General features: G+C 37.7%; 1 protein-coding gene and 1 long non-coding RNA gene across 3 annotated transcripts; one reads left to right on the plus strand and one right to left on the minus strand.

The window, feature by feature from the left end:
* The first annotated feature begins 41 nt into the window (after positions 1 to 41).
* LOC140849131 (uncharacterized) lies at positions 42 to 23,552 on the plus strand. Its single transcript, XR_012130763.1, has 4 exons — positions 42 to 1,859; positions 11,318 to 11,417; positions 14,099 to 14,316; positions 21,449 to 23,552. It is a non-coding gene; the product is annotated as an uncharacterized lncRNA (long non-coding RNA).
* Positions 3,819 to 12,628, minus strand: KRT222 (keratin 222). Of its 2 annotated transcripts, none has more exons than XM_017645214.3 (6): positions 12,425 to 12,628; positions 9,242 to 9,370; positions 8,267 to 8,487; positions 6,646 to 6,722; positions 6,333 to 6,468; positions 3,819 to 5,915 (listed from the first exon to the last, which is right to left on the minus strand). In XM_017645214.3, the coding sequence occupies exons 1-6, from the start codon at positions 12,518 to 12,520 to the stop codon at positions 5,687 to 5,689; spliced, it is 888 nt and encodes a 295-aa protein (XP_017500703.1). In that variant the 5' UTR covers positions 12,521 to 12,628; the 3' UTR covers positions 3,819 to 5,686. The 2 variants fall into 2 exon arrangements, with proteins under 2 accessions (XP_017500703.1, XP_036878535.1); XM_037022640.2 differs by having other exon boundaries at positions 12,343 to 12,578.
* Positions 23,553 to 23,837: the final 285 nt, after the last annotated feature.

A 23,837-nucleotide genomic window follows, 5' to 3' on the forward strand; every position in this document is an offset into this window, starting at 1 on the left:
CACTCTGGGACGCCCTCTTGTAACTGCCCCCCCTTCCCCACCCCGTACCCTTCCTCAGAACTCCCTCGGTTCTTTGATAACTTATCTCAGCCTGTACACGACCCACTGTATCGCACTGCGTTTGTCCCCTCCAAGCTTTATGAGGGCCTTGAAAGCAAAGGCTCAGTCGCCTGCATTGGCATCTTAGTGTTGCCAGTGCCTACTGAGGGCTTGACTCATTGTTAGATGCTCTATAAATGTGTTTGGAGACTGCCTTCTGGTCTACTCCAGGGCTCTTAACGCTAAATCATGAGTACCAGTTTACCTGGTTTACCAGTTAGTAGCCCCTTCCTTGAACATAAACACCTGGCCTAAGTGGGGAACTCTGGAGCGGGAAGGAACTGTAATTACCTGAAACAGTGTTGACATTCAGAGTGACTGATAGAATTCTTGGGCTGCTCTTGGCCACGGTCCTGGGTGTGCCTGCAGGGACTAGGGCATGTCTGCGAAGTCTGCAAAGCCAGAGACAAGTGACACACTGTCCAATACTTCCACCTTCAATATTTTTACACTCATAGGGATTAGTGCAATTGGAGAGCATATTGAAGGGAAAGACTAAAAGAGAGGTCATTAAAGGGTAACAGGCAGCCTGAGTGGGGCTTGAGATAATGTACATTAAATTGCCTTTTTATATAAAGGCATGTATGTAAAAGATACACGAAGGCCTCAGCAGGGATCCCAGTACCTTCTTTCCTTTCCCTGGACTCTTCCCTGCCTGTGGGTTGGCGGATTGGGCAGGTGCAATACTGGGGCAGATGCTCATTGCGTTCTCTCTAGGCAGCCCTCTGAACAAAAGCTGCAGTGGGAATGTCTTGACACAAGCACGGTGGAAAAGGAAAGGAAAGGAGTGGATCAGTGACATTGATATCTCACCTCCTGGGCTTAGCTGAAATGTCACTTCAGTAGGTTTTTTTCTGGGCTATTTAAAGTCACAACTTCTTCCCCAGTCTCCACTCTATTCATTATCTGTGTTTTTTGGTTTTTGTTTTTCTATACAGCTTGTTACCACCTAACATACTCATATTTGTTATATATTTATTTTGTCTTTTTCTTCCTATGAGAATACAAGCTCCTTAGGGTGGGGGCATCTAATAGCGAGTGGTACATTCAGGTGTTCAGTGTTTGTGGGATGAATTAATGGTTATCTCATTTTCTCCATTTCTTTCTCCTTTCCTGAAGATCTGCAAAATTATGAAAGGAAGAATATAGACAAAGTAAAATGGAAAAAAATCTCTTTCCTAATCCTTAAGGAATTACTGAAAATTTGAATAAAATATCCAGCAAGATAGACTCTACTTACACAGTGTTGTTTGTTTTTGTTTTTGTTTTTTCCCCCAAAACAAACTCAGCACACATCTGGCCTTGCACGTACAGCGATATGTATGGGGACCACAGACAGGCTTTTGAAATCTTGATTATTCTTGGAAAATACAAGATACTTCATTAATATGACTAAATGATTGTAACTATAAAGATGTTGGGAGCCCTCACAAGGACCTAGTGGTAGACCTCTGAGACAGTCTTAGCTCAAGTGGTTTAGTTTTCTTTCTGGCAGCTAGATCCAGGAATTGGCCTGCTTTATTCTCTAACATTACCCATATTTCTTGAGTTCATTCCACAAAAGAGGGAAGCCAAAACTAGTAAGGATTAAACTGGGATTCATGCCCAGTTCTCTTTGATTTCTTTCCATAGCACTATGCAAAAAAACTGGAGAGAGAGACAGAATTAGGGGCAGAAAGAGAACTATGGAAGAAAGAAGGAAAAGGAGAAAATGGGAGAGGAAAACCTTCAAGAAAAACTTGCAGTCCTTGGACACTTAGGTAATCCAAAATAGCTCTAGGAGGTCTATGAACCTTTTAAAATTATACACACTTTTTCTGTGCTTTTTTTTCCCTCTTTTTCTTCCAGACAGAGGGTTAGTAATTTAACAGATTTCCAGAGAGATCTGTGACTCCAGAAAGATTTTGATCCAACCACTGGGCCATGTAATTTTTAGTATTTTCTAATGAAGTTTTTAAAAATGGATTTTTTTTTTCTTTAAACAGAGAAAGGGAGGACAGTTTTGCCTGAGCCAAATAGCTGATAAAAAGTCTGGTTATAGGCAAAATGGAGAAATAAGCTAATTTTCTCAGTACTTTCTGTGACAGCAGAAGTTATGGATATTCAGTTTTTGTCACTAGAAATAGTTGTGAAATACTGAAATACAGATTTCTAGAACACAGTGTTCATAATGTCTTGTAGAATTTGACAAAGTATGGTTTGCTTTTGTAACCTTCTGTGTTGCCCTCAAAACACCCTGAGGATTTGGACATGAGTTTTGTCACATGATGTGGAAAAGAATGAAAGTGTTTGAAAACAGGATGGCCCTGGAGAATCAGTAAGGTCTATTAGATAATTTGAGAGTCTAGGGCAGGTGTCGGCAAACTGCTTCAGGCCCAATCCAGGCTGCTTTCTATTTTGTACTTTATTAGGACAAAGCCATGCCTATTTACAGCTGCCTTCAGCTATTAGAGCAGAATTGTATTGTTGCTACAGGACTCATATGGCCTGAAAAGCCTAAAATTTTTGCTATGTGGGCTTTTACAGAGGAAGTTTGCCAACCCTGGTCTAGGGCCTAAGTATGTGTGAGAGAAACTGGAGAGGCTTGTACTGATTTGCACTTATACCTTATTTAAAAATGTTTATTGGCAGTATGTCCATGAATATTCTCAGTCTGTGTGTACATGCTGGTCACGATTTGTAACCTAAAACCAAATTCTGCCCCTTCCACAGGTAATTAATTTCCTTTGATTTCATGTTTTGATAATTAGAGTAATGTGTGTGTGCATGTTACTTAATTAAAGTTTAATTTTGGCCCATGTTCTATAATATGTTTCCATTTGAAACTTTAAAATAAATTTAAGCATATTTTGGCTTTAGAACAGTTTTGTACTTTAAAAACTATCATGCAGAGCAATTCAAATTGGGTAACTCACTGGGAAAGAATCATTCTGCTGGCAGCAATTGAAGAATTAAAAAATTCTCTTAATTGTGTTTTGAACTATTCCTTAATCGTTATCAGCTATAATTGTCCTCACAAATTCTCTCCCAGTGAAAATTTTCATTTACATTTCATTGTATATTTGAGCAGAGCTTTGTCATATACTTTCACATGTATATTATTTCAAACAACTCTGTGAGGAAGGCAGAGTAGGAATTAATTGCCAAGCACCGTCTTTCCCTTTGTTTTCAAGTGTGAAAATTGAGGCTTCAAGGGGACTTGGGTGATTCCTTTCTGGTTATATGGGTAATTAGTGTAGGCCCCAGGCTGGGATCCTACAACTGTTAATACTTGGAATTACTCTTCATTTTTGTGTTTTGTTACAGAAGCATGCATTTGAACTGTTGCTAAGAGGCTGAAGAACATTACTTTCTATTTTTCCATAAAATGAGGATAAAATTTTGTAGGATTGTTGTAGGGACTGGACATTACATATGAGCGTGCCAAGTACGGTGCCAGGAGAGTAAGCACTTTGCACTGGTGGCTACTGTTATACTTTCCCCAGGATTATGGGATTATTCTGATTTTTGAAATTAGAGTATACCGCTTATTAGAATATACCATTCTTAATTTTTCTTTGTAAAAAATAGTATAAAAACTGCTCCCTCTCCCTGTGGTTTTAGTTTTCTTCTTCCCCAAGTGAACTAACAATACTGGGACAATTAATAAAATGTGTCAAACTCAAATAAGATGCAACTTCAGAGTTCATATATATACATATATTTTTTATTGTAGTGGTATCATTTACTTTGGTAAATTCATATCCCAATTTAAAATGCCCCAAAGCAAATAAAACTGTTACAAATTCAAGTACTGTATTTAAAATGTACATGTCATACACACAATAGCTGCATAGCGGAATTCCTATAACAAGCAGTTACATTCATGATGCCCAGTACTGTGTTTAACACTGCATATAGATCACACTAGATATATTGCTTACTGTGATTACTGTTGCTTAGGACAGTAACTTTAGTACAATAGTTTATATGATTGCATTTTTCAAAGCTTTAATAAAGTTAGTAACATTTAACTAATACTGAATGAAAACATTTACGTATAGGATGTTTATGTCAGGAGGTCAGATGCTTATGCAAGAATAAGCATTTAAGATGCTGTTTATCCTTGACAAAACAAAATCATTCCTTTCATTAAATAAAATAAGCCAGGCTAAAAGAAATCTGAAGTAATTTAAAGAAAATCTTACATTTTACATCCTTGTAATATGTTAAAGATTTAACATCATTTTCTTCTGGTTAAAATATACATTTTTCTTTCTAGTTGAAATAGAGGAGAAAGAGATCACAAAAGCTGTACTAAAGTGCTAACATAGCTGTAGCCCTTACATGATACCTTAGCTGGGAAAAAATTATGGCCGGTTATACTCAACATTTTTTTTTGCTTAGAAAAAAATAGCCTATAAACTTATAATGTTGTAAAACAGGTATTTATTATTTAGGTTCTTAAAATAAGTATACCTGTATTAAACAAGTTAGGTTGTTTAAAAAACTTTGCAACAATACTTGACTTATTCACAAATATATTTTCTGTCCGTATTTATCACAGTTTGAACAATTTAAAAACTTAAATCCTGCAAATAGTCTTAGCCTAGATACCAATACTGTTATTGTAATTCACATAGATGATTGCAAGAAATATTTATAATACTTTCAAATATCTAATGTTTGCATCAAATTCTCAAATTAATCACATTTAAGTTTACAGATGGAAAAGTTGGGATAGTGATAGGTTGGATAAGTCTGTTCTAGTAACTAGTAACAAACTTCATGTTTTACTTGTGCAGCTGGCCTTCTGATTTTTTTGTGGGGGAGGGAGGGCACAACCTTTAAAGTTCTTTGAATAAAGTAACTTTTCTAGAAATTAGATAATTATTACAAAAACCTTTCAGATGAAGATCAACTTAATTTTATTTAATCATCAAATTAGCCCTGGGGTTGCATTCTGTAGTTTGTTCAGAACTGCTCACGGAAAGTAACATTTTTCTAAGTGCAAATGATTGTCTCAAAAGACAACATTTTCGTTCAGTGAATACTGAGTCACCTTTAAAAGTTTGTTTTATAGTTAAAAGTTTGTTATACTTTCTTTTTTCAGTAGAAAAATCTTTATAGAAATAACCAGTCATGGAATAATGATGAATAACTACATATGATTCTAACGTAATATGATCACATTTAAACAAACTATTATTCCCTTTTCCTTAGAATATTCAGCCACTAAGTGAAATTTCAAAGACTTAAATAAGCCAACTTAATGCTTATAGTTTCTGATACAATTTCAAGGGAAAAAGAAGAATAAGAGTAAACAAAATAGAGTAAATAAAATAAAAAATGGAGAGTAAATAAAGTAGAAACCATACTGAATTTCTGATTCTATTTTTAAGCTCCCCTTCTCCAAAAAATACATCCATAATTAGACTCAAAGAAATTTTGTCCCTTATTTCATTTTTTTTTAATTGGGGAGAGAACCACACGTAGATCATAACATACGCACTTAATAACTTACATTCTGGGACAGAAGGCGGTCAGCATGGTCCACCTTGGTCCATCCTAATGTCATTTTCATATCAAGCCAAATATTGTCTTTGGATTACTTATCTGCTGAGGGAGGTTTGATAGAGGGGATGCTGCATGATCTTCTCATGATAAGCCTGACTTCTATATCTGGTAGATTATCCTGCTTAGTCTGTAAACACCCTTCATCAGTGGCTGCTAAATGAAGATCAAATCGAAGAGAAACAGATTTTTTCCTTAATCGAGGGTTATCTTTAAAGAAGGAACCTTCCCATTCTTTAATAACTTCATCCACTTTCTCTGTCCTGAAATGATAAAATAAGCCTTTCTATATGAAGAAGTACAGACAAATTTTAAACTATGTAATATGTATTCCAGATCAAAAAGAAATCAAATTTGTATAATTTAAAATTCACATTTTAAGTTGTAATTCACAATTTACATTGTGGAATTTATAGTTTGCATACTTCAGAAATCATGAATATAATTTCTAAGGAAGTCTATGGAATTTCCATGTTCTGGTTATATTTTTAGAAAAACAGTGAATTAAGCATTGAGTGCACCTTCATTTTGTTTATATATGTTTATTCATGTCAGATTAAAAATCACAGCATATTAAAATTAGGTTTGGAAACATTCACAGATTTACTGAGATGACTCGAATGAAATTAATTTCTTTGCATATATTTATTATTATTCTTAGTCAAAATTATTTTACTTACTGAATTGTTCCATGAGCTTCGGTGCTTTCCTTTACGGTATTTCCATTTAATATGGCCTGTTTGGTCACTGTTTCCACTTTTTCGTTCTCACACTTTTGTGGGACTTTTGTTGAAAAAGATATTTCATTTATAATGGCTGTGAAACATTATTTATGAAATATTGAATTACAATGTTGAAGTACTATTCAAGTCAATTTATGTCAAATTTTATTCCACTATTGCTTGTATTTTTTGGTACTTTAGAGTACTTATTTATCATCCCTATAAATGGCACTTCACTTTTCAAGTTAGTTTACTTATGTCAGAAACTTACCTGAAGGTAAAACAAAACCAACTCTACTTGTGGTAGGTTTTTGTTCTTTTTTCCCTCCTTGGATACAGCCATAATACCTGAAATGGGAAAGATTATTATAGGAGCAACATTGTATTAGCATATAATTAAGACAAATGCTCACTAATAAGGGAATGGATAAACTAGTGTTTTCAAACAATGGAAACACTATGTAGCAGTGAAAATAAATGAACTACGTATACACTGTATCTTTATGGATGACTCTCCCGAGTATAACATTGAGTGGAAAAGAAGTTAAGTTGTAGCTCATTTTATAAAGTTTAAATAATGTGCAAAGCAATTTCATTTTTTGTCTAGGGATACATACATATTAATATGTATAAATGTATAAAACAAATAAGCATCAAATTTGGGAGCCAGCTTAGACTGAGGGAGAGGGATGAGATAGGGAGATACAGTTTAGAGGTGGAGTTTGGGGGGATTTCAACAATATTAAAAATGTTACATTTCTTAAGCTATCCATGGGAATTCATTATATTTTTTGATACTTTCCTGTATACCTTAAATATAGCATAATAAAAAGTTCTTGTATTAAAAGATTATTAAAAACCACTTTATCAACATCTTGAATGATTATGCATTCAATAAAATTCACAACCATTTATTTTATTTAATAATGAAAAACATGTGTGTGAGTGTATGTATTTAACTAGCACTGTTTTAAGCACTTTACAAGCATTAGTTCATTTAATCCTTACAGCAATCCTATGAGGTAGGTAGTATCATTCCCACTTTATAGGTGAGAAAATTGAGGCACAGAGAGGTTCAGTAACTTGCCCAGTTTCCCTCAGCTAGTAGGTGGTATTTTTAAATTCAATTTGTGTTTTTCGAAGATACAGAAAATGTCAAGACTTATAGGCTAAAGTAGTTTCATCTAGTTTTATAGGGGACTCACAATACTGGAGCAGAGGGAATAAAGGTTTCTTTTCATGGGAACATAGAAAATTGGAGTTTGTGCTGTGTTCAAAGCTGTTATGACCTTATAAGTAATTGCAGATTATGAAACTGGGTGAATTTATAAGAATTCCTCTTTTGATACCTTTGGTTATCAGGACATCTGCAAGGCTTTTAAATCATGTACTCAGAACAATATTGCTTTCCCTGGTTGTGCTCTAATCACATTATGATTATGATTATGATTTTATTTTAGTGTTTGATGTACCGTGGGAGTAGGGTGGGTGTGTGGTAATAACATGTGAATTTTCCAAGCTTTCTTTGCGGGTGGTCATAGAAGGTACTGACTTCTAAAAAAAATGAATGGCAAGGGAAGAGAGAGAGTTGAGAAAAGTCATTTTTGTAGTGTTTGAGAATTGTTTACGTTTTGTTCTAGGCTTGATGTGCTCTTTGCTGCAGCTAATGTCCCCAGCTTTGGCTATTTTGCTCATGATTTGGGGAGGCTGGAAATAGCTCTTCCAGGGGTTCTTTGCAATGCCTACTAATCAATCCTGCTCTGTTGTAGGAACTCAGTGTGGGTGCCATGACGATGATGGGTTTTTCAGATTTGATTTCTTTGACTACATCAACGATGACATAAGTGGTGCTGTATTTCTGGGCACTTGTCGTTAACTATGGAATTAGGTACCTGATTTCTTCCTTTTCTAGGAGGCGGCGGTAGGTGGCTATTTCTTGTTCAAGCCTCATCTTCGTGTTGAGAAGCGCCTCATGCTCTTGCAGCTGCTTTTCGATGCCGTGCCTTACATCCTGGAGCTCTTTTTCTAGCCCTTCAATCACGGCCTCTAGGTCTTGCAGCTGCATCTGGTAATGCTGCTCACTGGCTTGCAGGGAGTTTTCAAGGCCCCTTTCCTGTTTCATATAGATCCTTATCAGTAAATCAGTGGAAACAAAATGTGTTTCTGAAATCCGATTTGCAATGTCTTCATTCTACTGCGCTCTCTTCTTTCTTAAAAAGGTTGCAGTAATCACCATCACTAATGCAAGACGTATTTCTTTATAGCTTTGTGTATAACCCAAATGTGAAAAATCATCCATACCTTATATAGACGGCTAGAGAGATTTCTATTTCAAAGGAATCCCGTGATGATTCTTGTGGCCAAAAAAAACACACACCAAAAAACAAAAGAACTTAACACTGCAGTGTGACTAACTTACTGTCACTGACTTATTTGCTTTTTTAAATATTGGAAATAGAGAATATTTAATGTCAAAGCCAGAGCAGACTGCTTATAAAAGGCATTTTAGGAAAGCGTTTAAGTATTTTTTCCCATTGGCAGTCTCAGTGGTATGGAAAAAAGACTTCCCACTGTGTGGCTTTGGATAATGACAAGGTCGAGTTCCTGCGCTATAACAATTAGAGAACCCCAGGAGGATAAGCAAGGATATCCTCATTTCCAGAGGCATGAACTAAACCTTGAGTAAATTGATAATAGCCATTGTCATGGTGGAGGGAGAGGGTAGTTGAAGTAGGACCAAGGATAAAATTCAGTGGCCTTGATTTTGCATTTCTCTCTGTAAGGTAATGGGCATTCTTCCTCTCTCTCTCTTACTCAGGTAACAGCTGGGGACTCAATGGGCCAGTCGCTTCTGAGATCATTCTCACCACAGCCTGGAGAGATTCAATTTCCACTTGCAGGTGGTGCCACTGGCGTCGCGCTTCCTTGAGTTCTGCCCGAGCTGCCTTTAAAGCCTCTTCATCTTTGTCCATTTTTTGGCTTATATCTTCCTCTAGCTATAAGAAAGCCAACAACAAGAGCACAACAACAAAGAGCACTCTTGAAAATGGGACATTTAAACGTCATAGAAAAGCTATATAAGTAGCAAAGCATTTTCCCTTTAAATTGTAAGGTTACCAATGTGTGTCCTAGTGCTTAGTTACTAATTAATCAAATAGATGAGAAGTCAGTTGCATTCTCAGCCTCAGTTTTCTCAGATATAAGATGAACCTCCGAAGTCCCATCCTACTATGACAGTCTGTGAAATGCAGACAAATATTTCTATTGTAAGGAAAAGTAACAGCTTGCAGGACCTGGGTTGGAGACCTATTGTTAACTTTCCATTATTTATGGCATCGTTGAGGAAGAAGGGTTGAAAATTAGCTACTCTCCTCTGCCTTATTTTCTTGTAGGCTGCTTTATAAAAGCAGATATACATCTATACCCTAAAGAGATAAATTTTGGGACTGATATATGGACATGGAGTAAATACTGCTGGAAAGTATATTGTGAATAATCTAGAGAATTCAGTTATTGTAGGCATTAGAGGTTCTAAAGTAGACTGCTGTATTCAGAGAACCCACCGTTGATTTATCTTCTTCAAAATGATCTTTTTAGAAGGGATGTTTATTTGGGATATCTAGGGAAGTAGCAAAAAATGACATCCTTAAAGATTGTTTTCTAAATATCATATTAAGTAACAACTGGAATGTTTTTTATTCAGCCTTAAATATTTTTATGCTGATGTCTGAATTAAATGAAAGTATCTTTTAACAGAATTCTCAACATTTGGCCCCCAAGAGAGCAGAAGGAGCAATGTATGGAACTGACTGTGGTATTCTGAAGCAAAAATTACAATTTTTAAATGTTTTTATAAAACTTCATTTTAAAATAAAAATACTTAATTTGATGGTATAATAGATGTTTTTTAGACAGGAAACATTGGAGTAAATGGACATCTATGAATGAACTTCAGGGCAAGATATTAGACAACAAAATTCATACATTTCTTTTGGTTTGTTGTATCACTTGTTCTTATTGTTAAGTTGGCAAAGTCACACAGCAACCCACATCCAGAGCAGGATGTCAGGAACTTAGGAAATAGAAAAACATAAAAACGTGGGTATATAGTGGTCTTTTTGGATTTTGTGTAGGGAACTGGCGGTGAGACTTGTGTGGTAGGGAGGCCAATTCTGAAGATGGTCCCCGATGAACCACATTTCCCCAAATTCACGTCCTTGTTTGGTCCCCTTCCACACTGAATCAGGGCTGATCTGTGTCTTGCTTTAGCCAGTAGAATGTGGTGGAAGTGACAGTTCTGGGCCTATACCTTAGGAAGCCCTGACAACTTCCACTTCTATGCTTTTGGGAACCCTGAGCTAACATGGAAGAAGTCTGGAAACCCTGGTAGAGAGATCATGTAGAGGGGCCAGATGGAGGGAGATAGCCCCAGTTTTCTGAGCTGAGCCAGCCTTGCAAAAACCCCCGCCAGGGTGTGCGACACACTGAGTGAGCTACCTTGGATGTCCCAGCCCTGTTGTGCCCCAAGATGATCACTGTTCCAGCCAACATCACACGCATCAGAAGAATTACACCCACTGAACCTAGTCAACCCATAGAATCATGAGAGAGAATACAATGGTGGTTTAAACCCACGAAATTTTGGGGTGGTTTGTTACACAGCAATAAGTAACTAAAATAATATTTTTCTTTATTTTATAATAATTAATCAGACTTTCTTTTATTTATTGCTGATGACTTTCTGAATTCCATGAAAAAAACCTTCTAAAGCAGTTTTATGTTAAAAAGACTCTAAACAAAACTTACTGTATGTAATCCTGCCTTTTCACTTTAATTTTCTCATTTCAGTATTGTGAACTTATAAACTAAATAACTGTATTTCTACAAATGTTTATAATTTTCAGAAATTGTCATCTATGCATTTTGTCCTTCTCTTTGTAAAGGGTGAGTGAACTACTCCAATACATAAATCAATATCCCAGCGACTTTGCTTGATCTAGGATACTGATCATTCTCTATGAAGACTGAAAATGTTACCCAGAGGTAAAGTTTATAATGTTACTAAAAATTAATTGTTAATAGCATAAAGTCCTGTGATTTCCTAGCAATAATTTCTTCTCTTTTGGTAATATTCTTAACTTTTTGCTCTATTTCGGTGCTTGGAATTAAATTTGAACTCAAATATGATAGGTGAACTAAAAAGAAAAAAATCTCTGAATGTTTTGGATCTTTGCTTACAAAATATCTGTACATTTGTTTAAAGATTTGAAACCTTAATTAATTCCTAAATGTGACTGTCACTTTAAAACAAAAATAAGTCTGTGAAATTAAGATTTAGTCCTTACTTAACTTGGCTCTTTGTTTTTAAATTAAGTATTTCATGCTTTGTATTGAAAATGAAAATTTCTCATTTTATCATTCAAAAGCAAATATCTACAGTCTAAATGGAAAGTCATTCTCCATTTAGGGAATTTTTGATTGTCCCAATTTATATCGTTTCTGAATGCAATGTTCACATCTCAGATAATTTCTATTTATGACAATCTGGCATACAACTGAGCTCATTAGAAAAGATGATAGAAACCTTTTGGAAATATTTTACTTAGTTTTATTTCTACAAAGTGTGCAAGCTAATAAATCTTAGTATAAAGCTTGTCATTTAAAAAATATTATTTAAACTATCTGTTTAAATAGCTCCGTAATATCACTGAAGGGGATTTGAAATGCTCCTTCCTGAAGGATGTCTAAAAGAGGTTAGAGTGTACCATTTTATTGTATGGTGGCCCCATGTTTTGTTAATAATAGTAACCTCCTAATTGATATAAAAATCAAGTGCATCGATCAACATTTATTTAATGGCCATTTAACAGTATAATCACAGCATTTTCCCCCTGTAATCCCAGCCACATTGCAGTTAAACCTAAATTCCTTCCCCATTATATGCTGCATTGAAAAGGAAATACTGTACCTCAGAGAGGCCGGGACAGGAATTGGATAGACATGGATTGTCTCCTTATCCTGGAAGGTGCCTGTCTGTATGAAATCATTACCTGGATCCTTGTTGAGAGCACGGTCTCTATCTGATTTCTGGTGAGGAGCTTTTCATAGTTTGCCCTGATCTCATTGAGTAGCTGGGACAGCTCCATTCTTTTCCCATCCTCCACCTTGGCTAACTGAACCTTATCGATAGGATGAGTCGCTGCTGCGGCAGAGCTGCCCTGTCTGCGTCGGGACCAGAGAGCTCCGTGGAGCCTTAAAGACGCAGAGCTCCTTTTTCAGAAGCCACGGAAATTCCCTTGCTTCTAATCAATTATGCAAACCCTTTCCTCCTATTGCTGTCGATATAATGGAAGTGTCAGACTCTCCATAAAGGAACAGTAAAAGGAGAACATCCTTAGTATTCCTGAATTGATTCTCTGTAAAATTGAGCACTTTTGAAGGAAAAAAAGTTAATTTTATCTTATGAAAAGGAAAGGGGGCATAACATAAAGAAAATCACATTTTGTTTTCCCAAGATTTTGCATGGAAATAAATTTGGGTCCAAAACATGATAGCTAAAATTTTCTTTTGCAGTTTTTCTCACCATCTGGGTTATTTAAACAGAAATCCTGCCATTGGAATATGTTGTAAATCTTGAATATTCTGGAAGTTACTGGCAAAGTTACCATCAGATTAAGTTGAGAGTTGTCATTCACCATCAAACTGATTGACCATACTCCTTAAATGCATGATGTGTGGCTCATGGCAGGCTGCTGGCCTGATGGCAGGTTTTGATGCAGTGAGGTAAATTTCTTAAGGCATATTACAGATGAAGCTATAACTAGAAATAAGTGCTAATAAAGTATGAGAGCTGAGAGTGAACACTTCTAACATTTTCATGAGGCCAAAGAAATACAACCAGACGGTCCCAGGCAGGGTGCATTCACGGAGGAAAGATTCATTGTGGGGTTACTCCTTCATTAGTAAGCATATAGTTAATGACAACTCATACTTGTAAGTATAACCATTTGTGCAACCTTCTTACTGATAAAGCACCTTTATATCTATCATCCCATCCAGTCTTCACAATCCTAGAAAGGATGACAAGCCTGGGCAGAAGGGGTAGGGCATCTTGCCCAAGGTTATATGTAATTTATTGATGACCTTGGGACTGGAAGTTTGTTTGCTTGGCTATGATTCTTATATTGCCTGGTCTGCCTCTGCATTCTCTCTCCACACCTAAATTCCTTGTTTAATCTGGCCAGCTAGTTGTTAGATGTGGCTGAAATGTTTTTGAGAATAGATCTATCATTATTGTTATTTGCAGAGTGACTTGGCCACTTGAACTGTATCCAGAGAGCAGTTTAGGAAATAATCAATTTTTGGCTCTGATGCTCCCAGGGCCTTTGAATGTGCATCATGTCCTTTTAATTTCTGAATGAACTCACTGCCATCTCCAGGCCAGTCTGTGCTGGGCTTTCCCACAGTGTCCTCCAAACAATCTGGCCACCCACAGCCCCGGCTGAGAGGGGATTCCAGGCCATTCCTATGCTCAGTTTCACCTGACCCATGCCTTCTCCACCCTCCTCTGCAACCACAATTGACTGGGCTGGGGATGGACGCCAGACCAAAGGACAGCCGGTACATGGTCAGAGACCTAGGAGGCAGCCTGATCACAGCTGTGACTGAAGACAGTCACTTAGGATTGTCTAGGCCAAACTGATTCTCTTTCTTGGTAATTGCAGGTGAGAAGTATAAAGATTATCAGGCACTAGGTAGCAGGAGGAGGAACAAGAAAGAAAAGAGTTACAATCATTACTTTATGTAGCTCTTGCTAATGTCTGCCTGAACTACAGAGAGCTGAAGGGGATTACACAGAGGTCTGGTCCTGCAACCTGCATTTTAAACACGCCTCCCAGGTATTTCCACGCCTTAAAGCAGGACTTCGCAACAGAAATGCAAGGTGAGCCACAAATGCAAAAAATATATATGTAATTTAAAACTTTCAGGTAGCCTTATCGAGAGGTATAAAGAGAAACAAGCGAAACTAATTTTAATAGTTTATTTTATTAAACCTGATATATCCAAGATATAATTATTTCAACATGTAATCAACATAAAATACTAATGGGATATTTTACATTCTTTGTTTTTGAAACTATCTTTGAATTCCAATGTGTATTTTTTTAGCTCAGTTTGGACAAGCCACATTTAAAGGGCTCCATAGTTACGTGGCTAGCGGCTACTGTCCTGAACAGTGCACCTCTAATATTTGGGCCCCACTGCCTCATACAAATGAGCATTCCATGCCTGAAACACTCCATGTGCATCCTAGATTAAAGGAGACAGTGCTAAGTTTCTATAAGATCAGGGGGAGGAGTAGAATTTAGAAAGGTATTCTGCAAACATGTGAATAATCAAGTTCACTATTTCAAGATCTCAAATTTCATTTTTCAAGGAAAAAATATTGCTAATTTACTTTTCAAAAATATAGCCCTCTATTAAAAAAAATCAGTAACAATAGCTCATTGAACCCTGTGGCATGTATGGAACTGCAGGTCCATGCAATTCTCAGGGCACTAACTGTAATTACACATGCTCTCTTATGCTTCAGAAATCATAACGGGATGCAAATAAGCAGGAGTGTCATTCTTACAAGGATCAGCTTGAGCCCACTCCAGTTATTAGAAGTAAATCATTTGAAAATGTTGCACTTTATCAATAGGAATAAATTAGTTATAACACACCTCAGTACTGCCAAAATACTGTGGCTGAGGAGACTGGCTCTAGGGACCTTCCTGAAAGTGAGCTCCCTGACCCCTGGGAGTCAGAATTCAAGACTGAAAGCCAGTCATTCAGTTGGTTATTGGATGGCTACTGTTTGCACAGAAGTGTGCTGGGTGCAGAAAGGTGCTAGAGGAGTTCTGAAGAGGAGAGGTGACTTCTTGGGGCAGGTGGTGGGGAGACAAGATGGAGAAAGCATTATAGAGGAAATGGTTGAAAAAGAAGTGGTTCAGAGTCAGATTGTGGAAGGCAGGCTATGAAGGCTGGATTTTGTATGGGAGGTAATGGAGAGTTGTAAAGCTGGCCAAAAGCTTATTGAGCTTTTTAAAAGATTTACTTCTATTTCAAAGACAGAAGGAATGTGCAGTTACAAGGTTTCCATAGTAAATGTTCTATGAAAAGGGAGTGGGGTTGTGTATCTCTTTCTGTATTTTGACAGGCAGAATTGAGCCTTGCCCTCACAGCATCCAGCTGCTCTTTTCCATACTTCCTTCCACACTTGAGGGCTTGAGCGCCATTCTGATGCTTCAGAGTGCCGGTGGCACGTAGATTGCTTGTGGCTCCATCTGCCCAGACACACCTACAACCATAACCTATTTGGTTCTTTTTCCTTTCCTGTGGCCACAATACAAGAAGCAGGGTGCTGCGCTCCTACGTAGTCAGGTCTGCAGATTTCCCTCCCATTTTTCTTCTTTGCAGGGGTTCTGACTCAGAAGCGGGGCCTGGGCTCTTCTCTCGGGAGCCCACTGCTGCCCCGTCTCACCATCCCTCCTCCTCACTCCCCAATCCCTGTAGCCCAGGGAAGTCTCTTCCATTCTCGAGGGTTCTGTTCTGAACATAAACCCAAGACCTGTGTGCCCCGTTCATGGCTCTATCACCACTTTGGAGCTCTGCGCCTGGCTCTGAGACGGCAGATGATAAATACGGAAGTATTAGCAGAATGAATGGTGTTTCTTCCGGGTGTTTCACCCGGGTTCTGGTTCCTCTTCATTCTAAGACCAAGGGCTTGGTGTCTGTTTCTCTCTCCCCAGAGGCAGTGAACACCGAGTAATCTATTTACCCAAAGGGATGGGGGTGTGTGATGTACCGCCGGAGCCAGATACATAGTTCACAAACATGACCCCTTTCCCCTCCCTGCCACCCCACCCTGCCCCCGTTTTTAGTGTTCGTAAGTTCAAGCAAGTCAGGCATGCACCCATTCTCCACCTTGGTAGATTTTTTTTTACTGAGGATATGCTGGGACTTTGGCCTTAACCTTTGGGGGGAAACAACATAGCTCTTTTTTTTTTTTTTAATTTTGGGCATGTGCTTTAAAATTTCTTTTATTGAAGTATAGTTGGTATACAATATTCTGTTAGTTTCATTTGTACAACATGGTGATTCGACAATTATATGCATTACAAAATGTTCACCATGATAAGTGTAGGTGACCATCTGTCAACATACAAAGATATGACAATATTGTTCCTGTGCTCTACTTTCATCCCGGTGACTAATTTATTTTGTAATTGGAAGTTTGTATCTCATTATCCCCTTCACCTATTTTATCCATCCTCCCCCTCCATCCCTATGGCAACCACCAGCCTGTTGTTTGTGAGTCTATTTCAGCTTTGTTCATTGTTTTTTATATTCCACATACAAGTGAAATCACATGGTATTTGTCTTTCTCTGTCAGACTTATTTTACTCAGCATAATACCCTCTAGGTTCATCCATGTTATTGCAAATGGCAAGACTTCATTCTAATAATATCTCTTTTAAGATTGGAGTTTAGCCTTTTTTTTTTTAAAGAACAATCTCCGTTTATTAAACGTATTTCATTTTCTGTTTCACCACACACTCCAGAAAAAAAGGAAATGGGGCTGAGAGTGGAGAAAAGGTACAGTGGTGGGTAATAGAGAAGGCTGGATGTGGGTTAGGGAAGGGAGGAAGAATGAGAAAACAAAACAGGTAGAATGGAGTTTAGCTTTAAAGAAGAAAAATACTGAAAGGAAAATAATGGGTTAATTTATTCTTATGTAATGCACTTGGATGTCCTTTAAAGTATCTAATTTTGTTGTATACAAGTCACAAATCCTAATTGATTTAATATTTTGCCTGTCCAACACAGAAATGCTGTGATCAGATTTTATTTCAACAGGCACACCAGATAGAAATGATGGCCATACAAGTTAATATTAAGCGGATTTTTCCTCGAGGCAATTGCAAATATGAGCCTCTTTTCTTTAGACAAACATATCAGTCCAACTGATCTTTTAATTTTGGGGATAACCCCCTACAGCATGGATATTATTTTGTTTATTAAGTGTAATTTCTTTAGCAGCTTAAGATATTGTGAATTTCTTTCTTTAAAATCAGTCATGCTTTTCAATAGGATTATAGATGCATAATTAGTCAGCAAATAAGAATGTGATATTTATAATTTTTAAAAATTGTTTTTAGTGACAGGCTTTTACTCTACTGGTCTATCCTCTTTGTTGTTATATTGTTGATTTTTCTACTCATAGGAGCATGCCTCCACATGATATGGTTTAATCTTGTGTTTCAGGTATTGGTTAAAAATATAATTAGACAAAGAGATTTGTGTTGAAACGTGTTTGTCGGCATTTTTCAGCATGTTTCGAGGTGCATAAGCAATACTTACATGCATTTCCGTATATCCTGTGCATACATTTTGTATGGAGTGACTAAGCAGGATATAGGGCACATGCAGACATGGTCTTGGCAGACAGTGAACTCATGCTTTTCTGATAAACAAATACTAAACTTGAAGAGGTGGTAAGTAGAAAAATCAAAGGGCAATTGATGATGGAAGAAGCAAGTGTTTACAGAAATTCCTCTGCTTGGTTTTCAACATCCACTTGTTGCCCTTAAAAATAAGGCTGTCAGTTATTTTACCAGCAAAAAAAAAAAATGGGCTTATTCGGGAGTACAAAGCAGGGTTTTTTCTCTACTCAAGGACTGCCTTTGGGTCCTGTTTTCTCTGGCATCTTCCACGGTACTTCCTCTTCCTACCTGCCTGTTGCAGCCCAACACACAGATACTTGGTGCTTACAAATGAGCATGACTAGAAGGTGAGGTCAGTTTAGGATACCAATTATACATAGCTGTGGTGTACTACAAATACAATTCATGTCCTATTGTTAGCTTTGCAGATTATAAGCACTAAACAAAACTATTCAGGAATTCAATTTCCTTTTCTCCATCCCCCTTTCATCTGGAGGGTGCCTTAGTTAAGTCCCAACCTTTGAAGTTAAAGTTCTTAGGCTAAAACCAGCGAATGCATCCCACTTGAGCTGCAATATTTGCCTTTCTTTACTGATCCCTGGAAGAGAGGTCTTTGTTAGGTCCCAAGTACATCTCCCTCACCGATTTGACAGGTGTTCCCTTAACTTCCCTTCCTGTCTTTGAAATACTGATATTTTAAAACCTCCTTTCTCAAACTGATGACCTTGGCCCTGCTGTCTTCTATTAAGTGTCCCAGAGAGTCTGATCTTAGTCATTTTGCTTTCATCTTAGTTTATTCTAGACAATTTAATCCCTTGCATCTGGATTCATCCTTTCTTGAATTTCAGCTTTGTTGTCTTTTTTTGCCCTCCCTTGAAACTTTTTTATTTTATTAAAATTTTTTTTTACTTAGGCCATTCTCAGAGGCTTTCTGCCCTGCACAGCAGTTTTTAGCCTCCTGAGAGGTGTTCCAGTAGTTTCCTAAAGGGATCCCTGAATTCTGCTTAACCCCTCCCCTGAGATACAGCTGTGAGGTCTGTATTCTCTTTATAGTATTCTGTAATTATTATTCGCTGGTTAATAATACACAGTTTATTCATTCAAGGGACTTTTTAATGTTTAATTAAACTTTTTATTTTGAGGTAATTGGAACTTCAGTTGTAATAGTACAGAAAGATCCACATTCACTTTATTTAGCTCCCCCAACAGAACATCTTATAAAACTATAGGATAGTGTTACAACCAGGAATGCATATTGATACAGTCAAGATACAGAACATTTGCATCCCCCACTTCTCTCCTGTTCTCCTGGGCCTGTTCTGAATGTTGACTCTGGGTGGAGTGCTGGGCACCAGGGGGATGCAGAGAGGAACTAGACACTAATTCTATTGAATTGCTTCAATTCAAGGTAGAAAGTTGGAAGGCTCACAGAAAAGCACCTCCCAGGAAGGAGTAGTTACTTTTCCTGAGGGGATGTAAGGGCAAATACAAATTAAAAATAAGAGGCTTAATTCTCCCTGTTGAAAACAAGGAAAGAGAGCCGCCCTTTTCATAGAGCATATGCCTTAGAAACCTTGCAATTGCACATTCCTTGTCTCTTTGAAATGTAAGTAAATCTGTTTAAAAGCTAAATAATCCTTGGGCTAGCTTTAGAACCCAAGAATGTCTTTCTCAAGGACTTGGGAACCATCTCTTTGGAATATAGACATCCAAGGGAAATAGCACTTCTGTTTCCCCCATTTCTGTGGGATGGCAGGAGCTTCTCTCCAAAACTACCTCCTGTTCCAAAGATATGAGGAAATAGTTTTTTCTTTATGTAAAACCTATTAGTGAGCACAGATGGTGGCCCTAATTACAAGTAAAGTTAAGATGAACTACGTGTGACAAATGGTGCTGTCAAGTCCTTATTTGAGGACTAGTTATCGTTTATCTTAAGAACCCAGGCATCATGGTGTCTATCTGGGGGGCTGTATAAGGGAGTGAGATTCTTTTCTGTCTTTGCTCTCTCTTAGTTGATTGCCTGTGATGTACATCACGTTCTGATTGAATGCTTATTCAATAATGAAAGTGTTTTCTTTCTCTGCTGCCTTTGGGGAGAGATGATTTCTGGACAGGGAGAAGATTTTGTTTTTAATTCTATTTCCCCAGTAGGTTTCATGGAGGAGGTAGTGTCCAACCTTGGCTGTGAAGGATTATAGCCAATCTACTTGCAAGATTATAGGCAATCTACTTAAAAAATGTGTAATATTTTCTATTTGTAGTTAACTCATATTATAGGGATGTGGCAGTAGAGGCTTTGAAATTAAAAAAAATTAGTAGAGGTGAAATTTACGTAACATAAAATTAGCCTTAAAAAATACAGTTGATTGACATTTAGTACATTCACAGTGTTGTATAACCAACACATATGTCTAGTTCCAAACTATTTTCATCTCCTCAAAAAAAAAAGCCTGAATAGAACAAAAAGGTATCCTACAGTATGGGAGAATATATTCATAAATGACAGATCCGATAAAGGGTTGACATCCAAAATATATAAAGAGCTCATGCACCTCAACAAACAAAAAGCAAACAATCCAATTAAAAAATGGGCAGAGGAGCTGAATAGACAGTTCAGATGGCCAACAGACACATGAAAAGATGCTCCACATCGCTAGTCATCAGAGAAATGCAAATTAAAACCACAATGAGATATCACCTCACACCAGTAAGGATTGCCATCATTGAAAAGACAAACAACAACAAATGTTGGCGAGGTTGTAGAGAAAGGGGAACCCTCCTACACTGCTGGTGGGAATGTAAATTAGTTCAACCATTGTGGAAAGCAGTATGGAGGTTCCTCAAAAAGCTCAAAATAGAAATACCATTTGACCCAGAAATTCCACTTCTAGGAATTTACCCTAAGAATGCAGCACTCCAGTTTGAAAAAGACAGATGCACTCCTATGTTTATCGCAGCAGTATTTACAATAGCCAAGAAATGGAAGCAATCTAAGTGTCCATCAATAGACAAATGGATAAAGAAGATGTGGTACATACACACAATGGAATATTATTCAGCCATAAGAAGAAAACAAATCCTACCGTTTGCAACAACATGGATGGAGCTAGAGGGTATTAGGCTCAGTGAAATAAGCCAGGCGGAAAAAGACAAGTACCAAATGATTTCACTCATATGTGGAATATAAGAACAAAGGAAAAACTGAAGGAACAAAACACAGCAGAATCACACAACCCAAGAAAGGACTATCAGTTAACAAAGGGAAAGGGACTGGGGAGGATGGGTGGGAAGAGAGGGAGAGAGGTGGGGAAGAAGAAAGGGGGCCTTACGATTAGCATGTATAATGTGGTGGGGGACACAGTGAGGGCTGTGCAACACAGAGAAGTAGTGATTTTATAGCATCTCACTATGCTGATGGACAGTGTGACTAATGGGGTTTGTGGGTGGGACTTGGTGAAGGGGGGAGTCTAGTAAACATAATGTTCCTCATGTAATTGTAGAGTAATGATACCAAAATAAAAAAAAAATAAAAAAAGAAAGCCTGAGCTCATTTAGTGGTCACTCCCCATTTCCCTGTTCCCCCAGCCTGTGTAACCATCAGTTTGCTTTCGGTCTCTATGGAGAGCAGCACCAATCATAATACCTGAAAGATGGACATAACCAAAGCAGCCATCAATGGGTGAGTGGAACAACTTGTGGTATATCCATCCAATGGAATATTAGCCACAGCAAGGAATGAAGTACTGATACATGCCACAACATGGAGGAGCCTGGAAAAAACATTACACTAAGTGAAAGAAGCCAGACAAAGGGCACACATTTTAGGCTTTTATTTGTATGAAATATCCAGAATTGGTTAAAAAATGTTCTTTAGGATAATGTATTATATGGGAAGGCATTATATGCTGGATTTTAAATCCTTATCAGAGATGGTGCTATAATCATGTGGAGCATTTTCTGATAAGTACTAAAGTGGAAGAGGTGGTAAGTAGAAAAATCAAAGGGCAATTGATGATGGAAGAAGCAAGTGTTTACAGAAATTCCTCTGCTTGGTTTTCAACATCTACCTGTTATCCTTAAAAATAAGGCTGTCAGTTATTTTACCAGCAAAAAAAATGGGCTTATTTGGGAATATAAGAGAATTGCAATTCAGAACCAGCAAGCGACATCAAAGCCCTAGACAAGTTCAACAAACAAAGGAAAATAACTTTATTTTATGGAGGAGGAAGAAGAAGTTAGGAAGGATTATTATGAATGAAAGTCCTTTGGAGAAAAAGCAAGAGTTCAGGGTGATGGCAGTTTCTCATTGGCTGAATTGTAGGGGTTGTCAATTTCTTGAGCTGCAATGTATCTCCTTTCCTGTTGGCGCCTGTGGTTGATGATTCCTTCCTGTTCACCATTTTTTTTCTGTTGAGTGGGCAATTGACAATTCTTCCTGCAATTGAGAAGTGGTACAGCTACCCTTTCTAGCCTCCAGACTCCAAATAGTGATGTTCCCCTTTTTAATTTTCACATACCCTATCCAAGTAAGCTTGTGTCTCAGTATGAACCTTTTCTGACAGTAAGAGCTTTTCACTTCCCAGTCCTGAATATGTGTCCTGCATAACTATTGTAGTAGTGATAGTCTAGTCCTCCGAATTGAGCATTTATGTGTTTCAAATGCCTTGAATACAGGGCCCAACTACTGATCTTCCTCCAGTAGCTTCCCTGGGACAGACAGTGTGGGCAGCATGAAGAGACCTGTGTGGATCACTTTCAAAGCCGTGATGTAGTTTTTATCTGTAACCAAAGTTCACATGTCTTTGGGTGCTATGTTTGCTTATTGAGCTGCATATAATGGCTTCAATGACTGTTCTATTTTCAGGCTGAATTGCCCCTCCACTGCCCAAAGTGGCTAGATGAATGTGCCTATCCCAGAAGCAAACTCTCCATGTCCTGTGTCCCTCCTGTGCCCCTTTCTGTCTTCTTACTTCTGCACAATGCCCATTGCTTCAGTTTTCTGCTGCCAGGGCAGAGCCCTCTGTGCTGGACTCTGTTCCCTGACAGCTGCTGTCAGAGGCATCTGCTTCTGCCTTTCCATCTTTTGCTTTTTCCTTTGCTTTCAACTTCTCCGTCAGCCTCTAAATAAATACCTGGGCAACGTCCAGCTGCTCAGCACTGCGATAGAGCTTTGGAGGACACAATGTGCGTAGCTGGAAACGCATTTGTATATGCATGTGGTCACTTCCTAGTAAGCATGATATATAAAAAAATGGAGTCCCAGGAGCAGTACATTTAGGCTTTTTACAATAACACATTTACAAAATAAATTTCAGCTGTACAAAATTTTTTTTTAACTGTATTTTTCTACAAGCTTGGAGGAAGTAGTATCCAACCCTGGCTGCTAAATAAATGGCATTTAAAATATATAGATTCATAAAAATTCTATTTCTTCACAATCTTGAGGTGAGGTTCAAAATGCTTGGTAATTGTTTCCTCCTTCACTAGGCTGTGAACTGCTCAAGGGCAGAGTGCATGTCTTGTGGTCCTTTGGAATCTGCCCCTACTCCCTCTAATCTGGTGGGTTTTCCCACTCATCTCTTAGATTTAACACTTAACTAATGCTTTTGAACAAATGAATGCATATCAGAGTAGACCATCTTTTATTGACATTTTATCTTCTCTTGAAAATTAATTGGCTATTGTTAAACTTTTCTTAAACATATGTTTTGAGTTCTGGAGATGTTCACTGCAAGGTTGTGGTTTGTTCTGACTCTCTCCTCCTATAGCCGGGAGAGGAGTTGCTCTCTAGGGGATTATTGTTGTTTGTTCAGGACTGGATGATAATCTTTTCTTCTTGGGTGTGGTGCTGTGTTCAGATTAAAGACACTAATACAATGTACCCGCAATTATTCAGTTTAATGCAACTTAGTTACATTTATAGATCATATTATTTTATGTGAATGTAATACTTCTATCTCTGCAACTCATTTGG

Source organism: Manis javanica, chromosome 4 (genome assembly GCF_040802235.1).
Source record: "Manis javanica isolate MJ-LG chromosome 4, MJ_LKY, whole genome shotgun sequence".
Taxonomy (NCBI): Eukaryota; Metazoa; Chordata; class Mammalia; order Pholidota; family Manidae; genus Manis; species Manis javanica.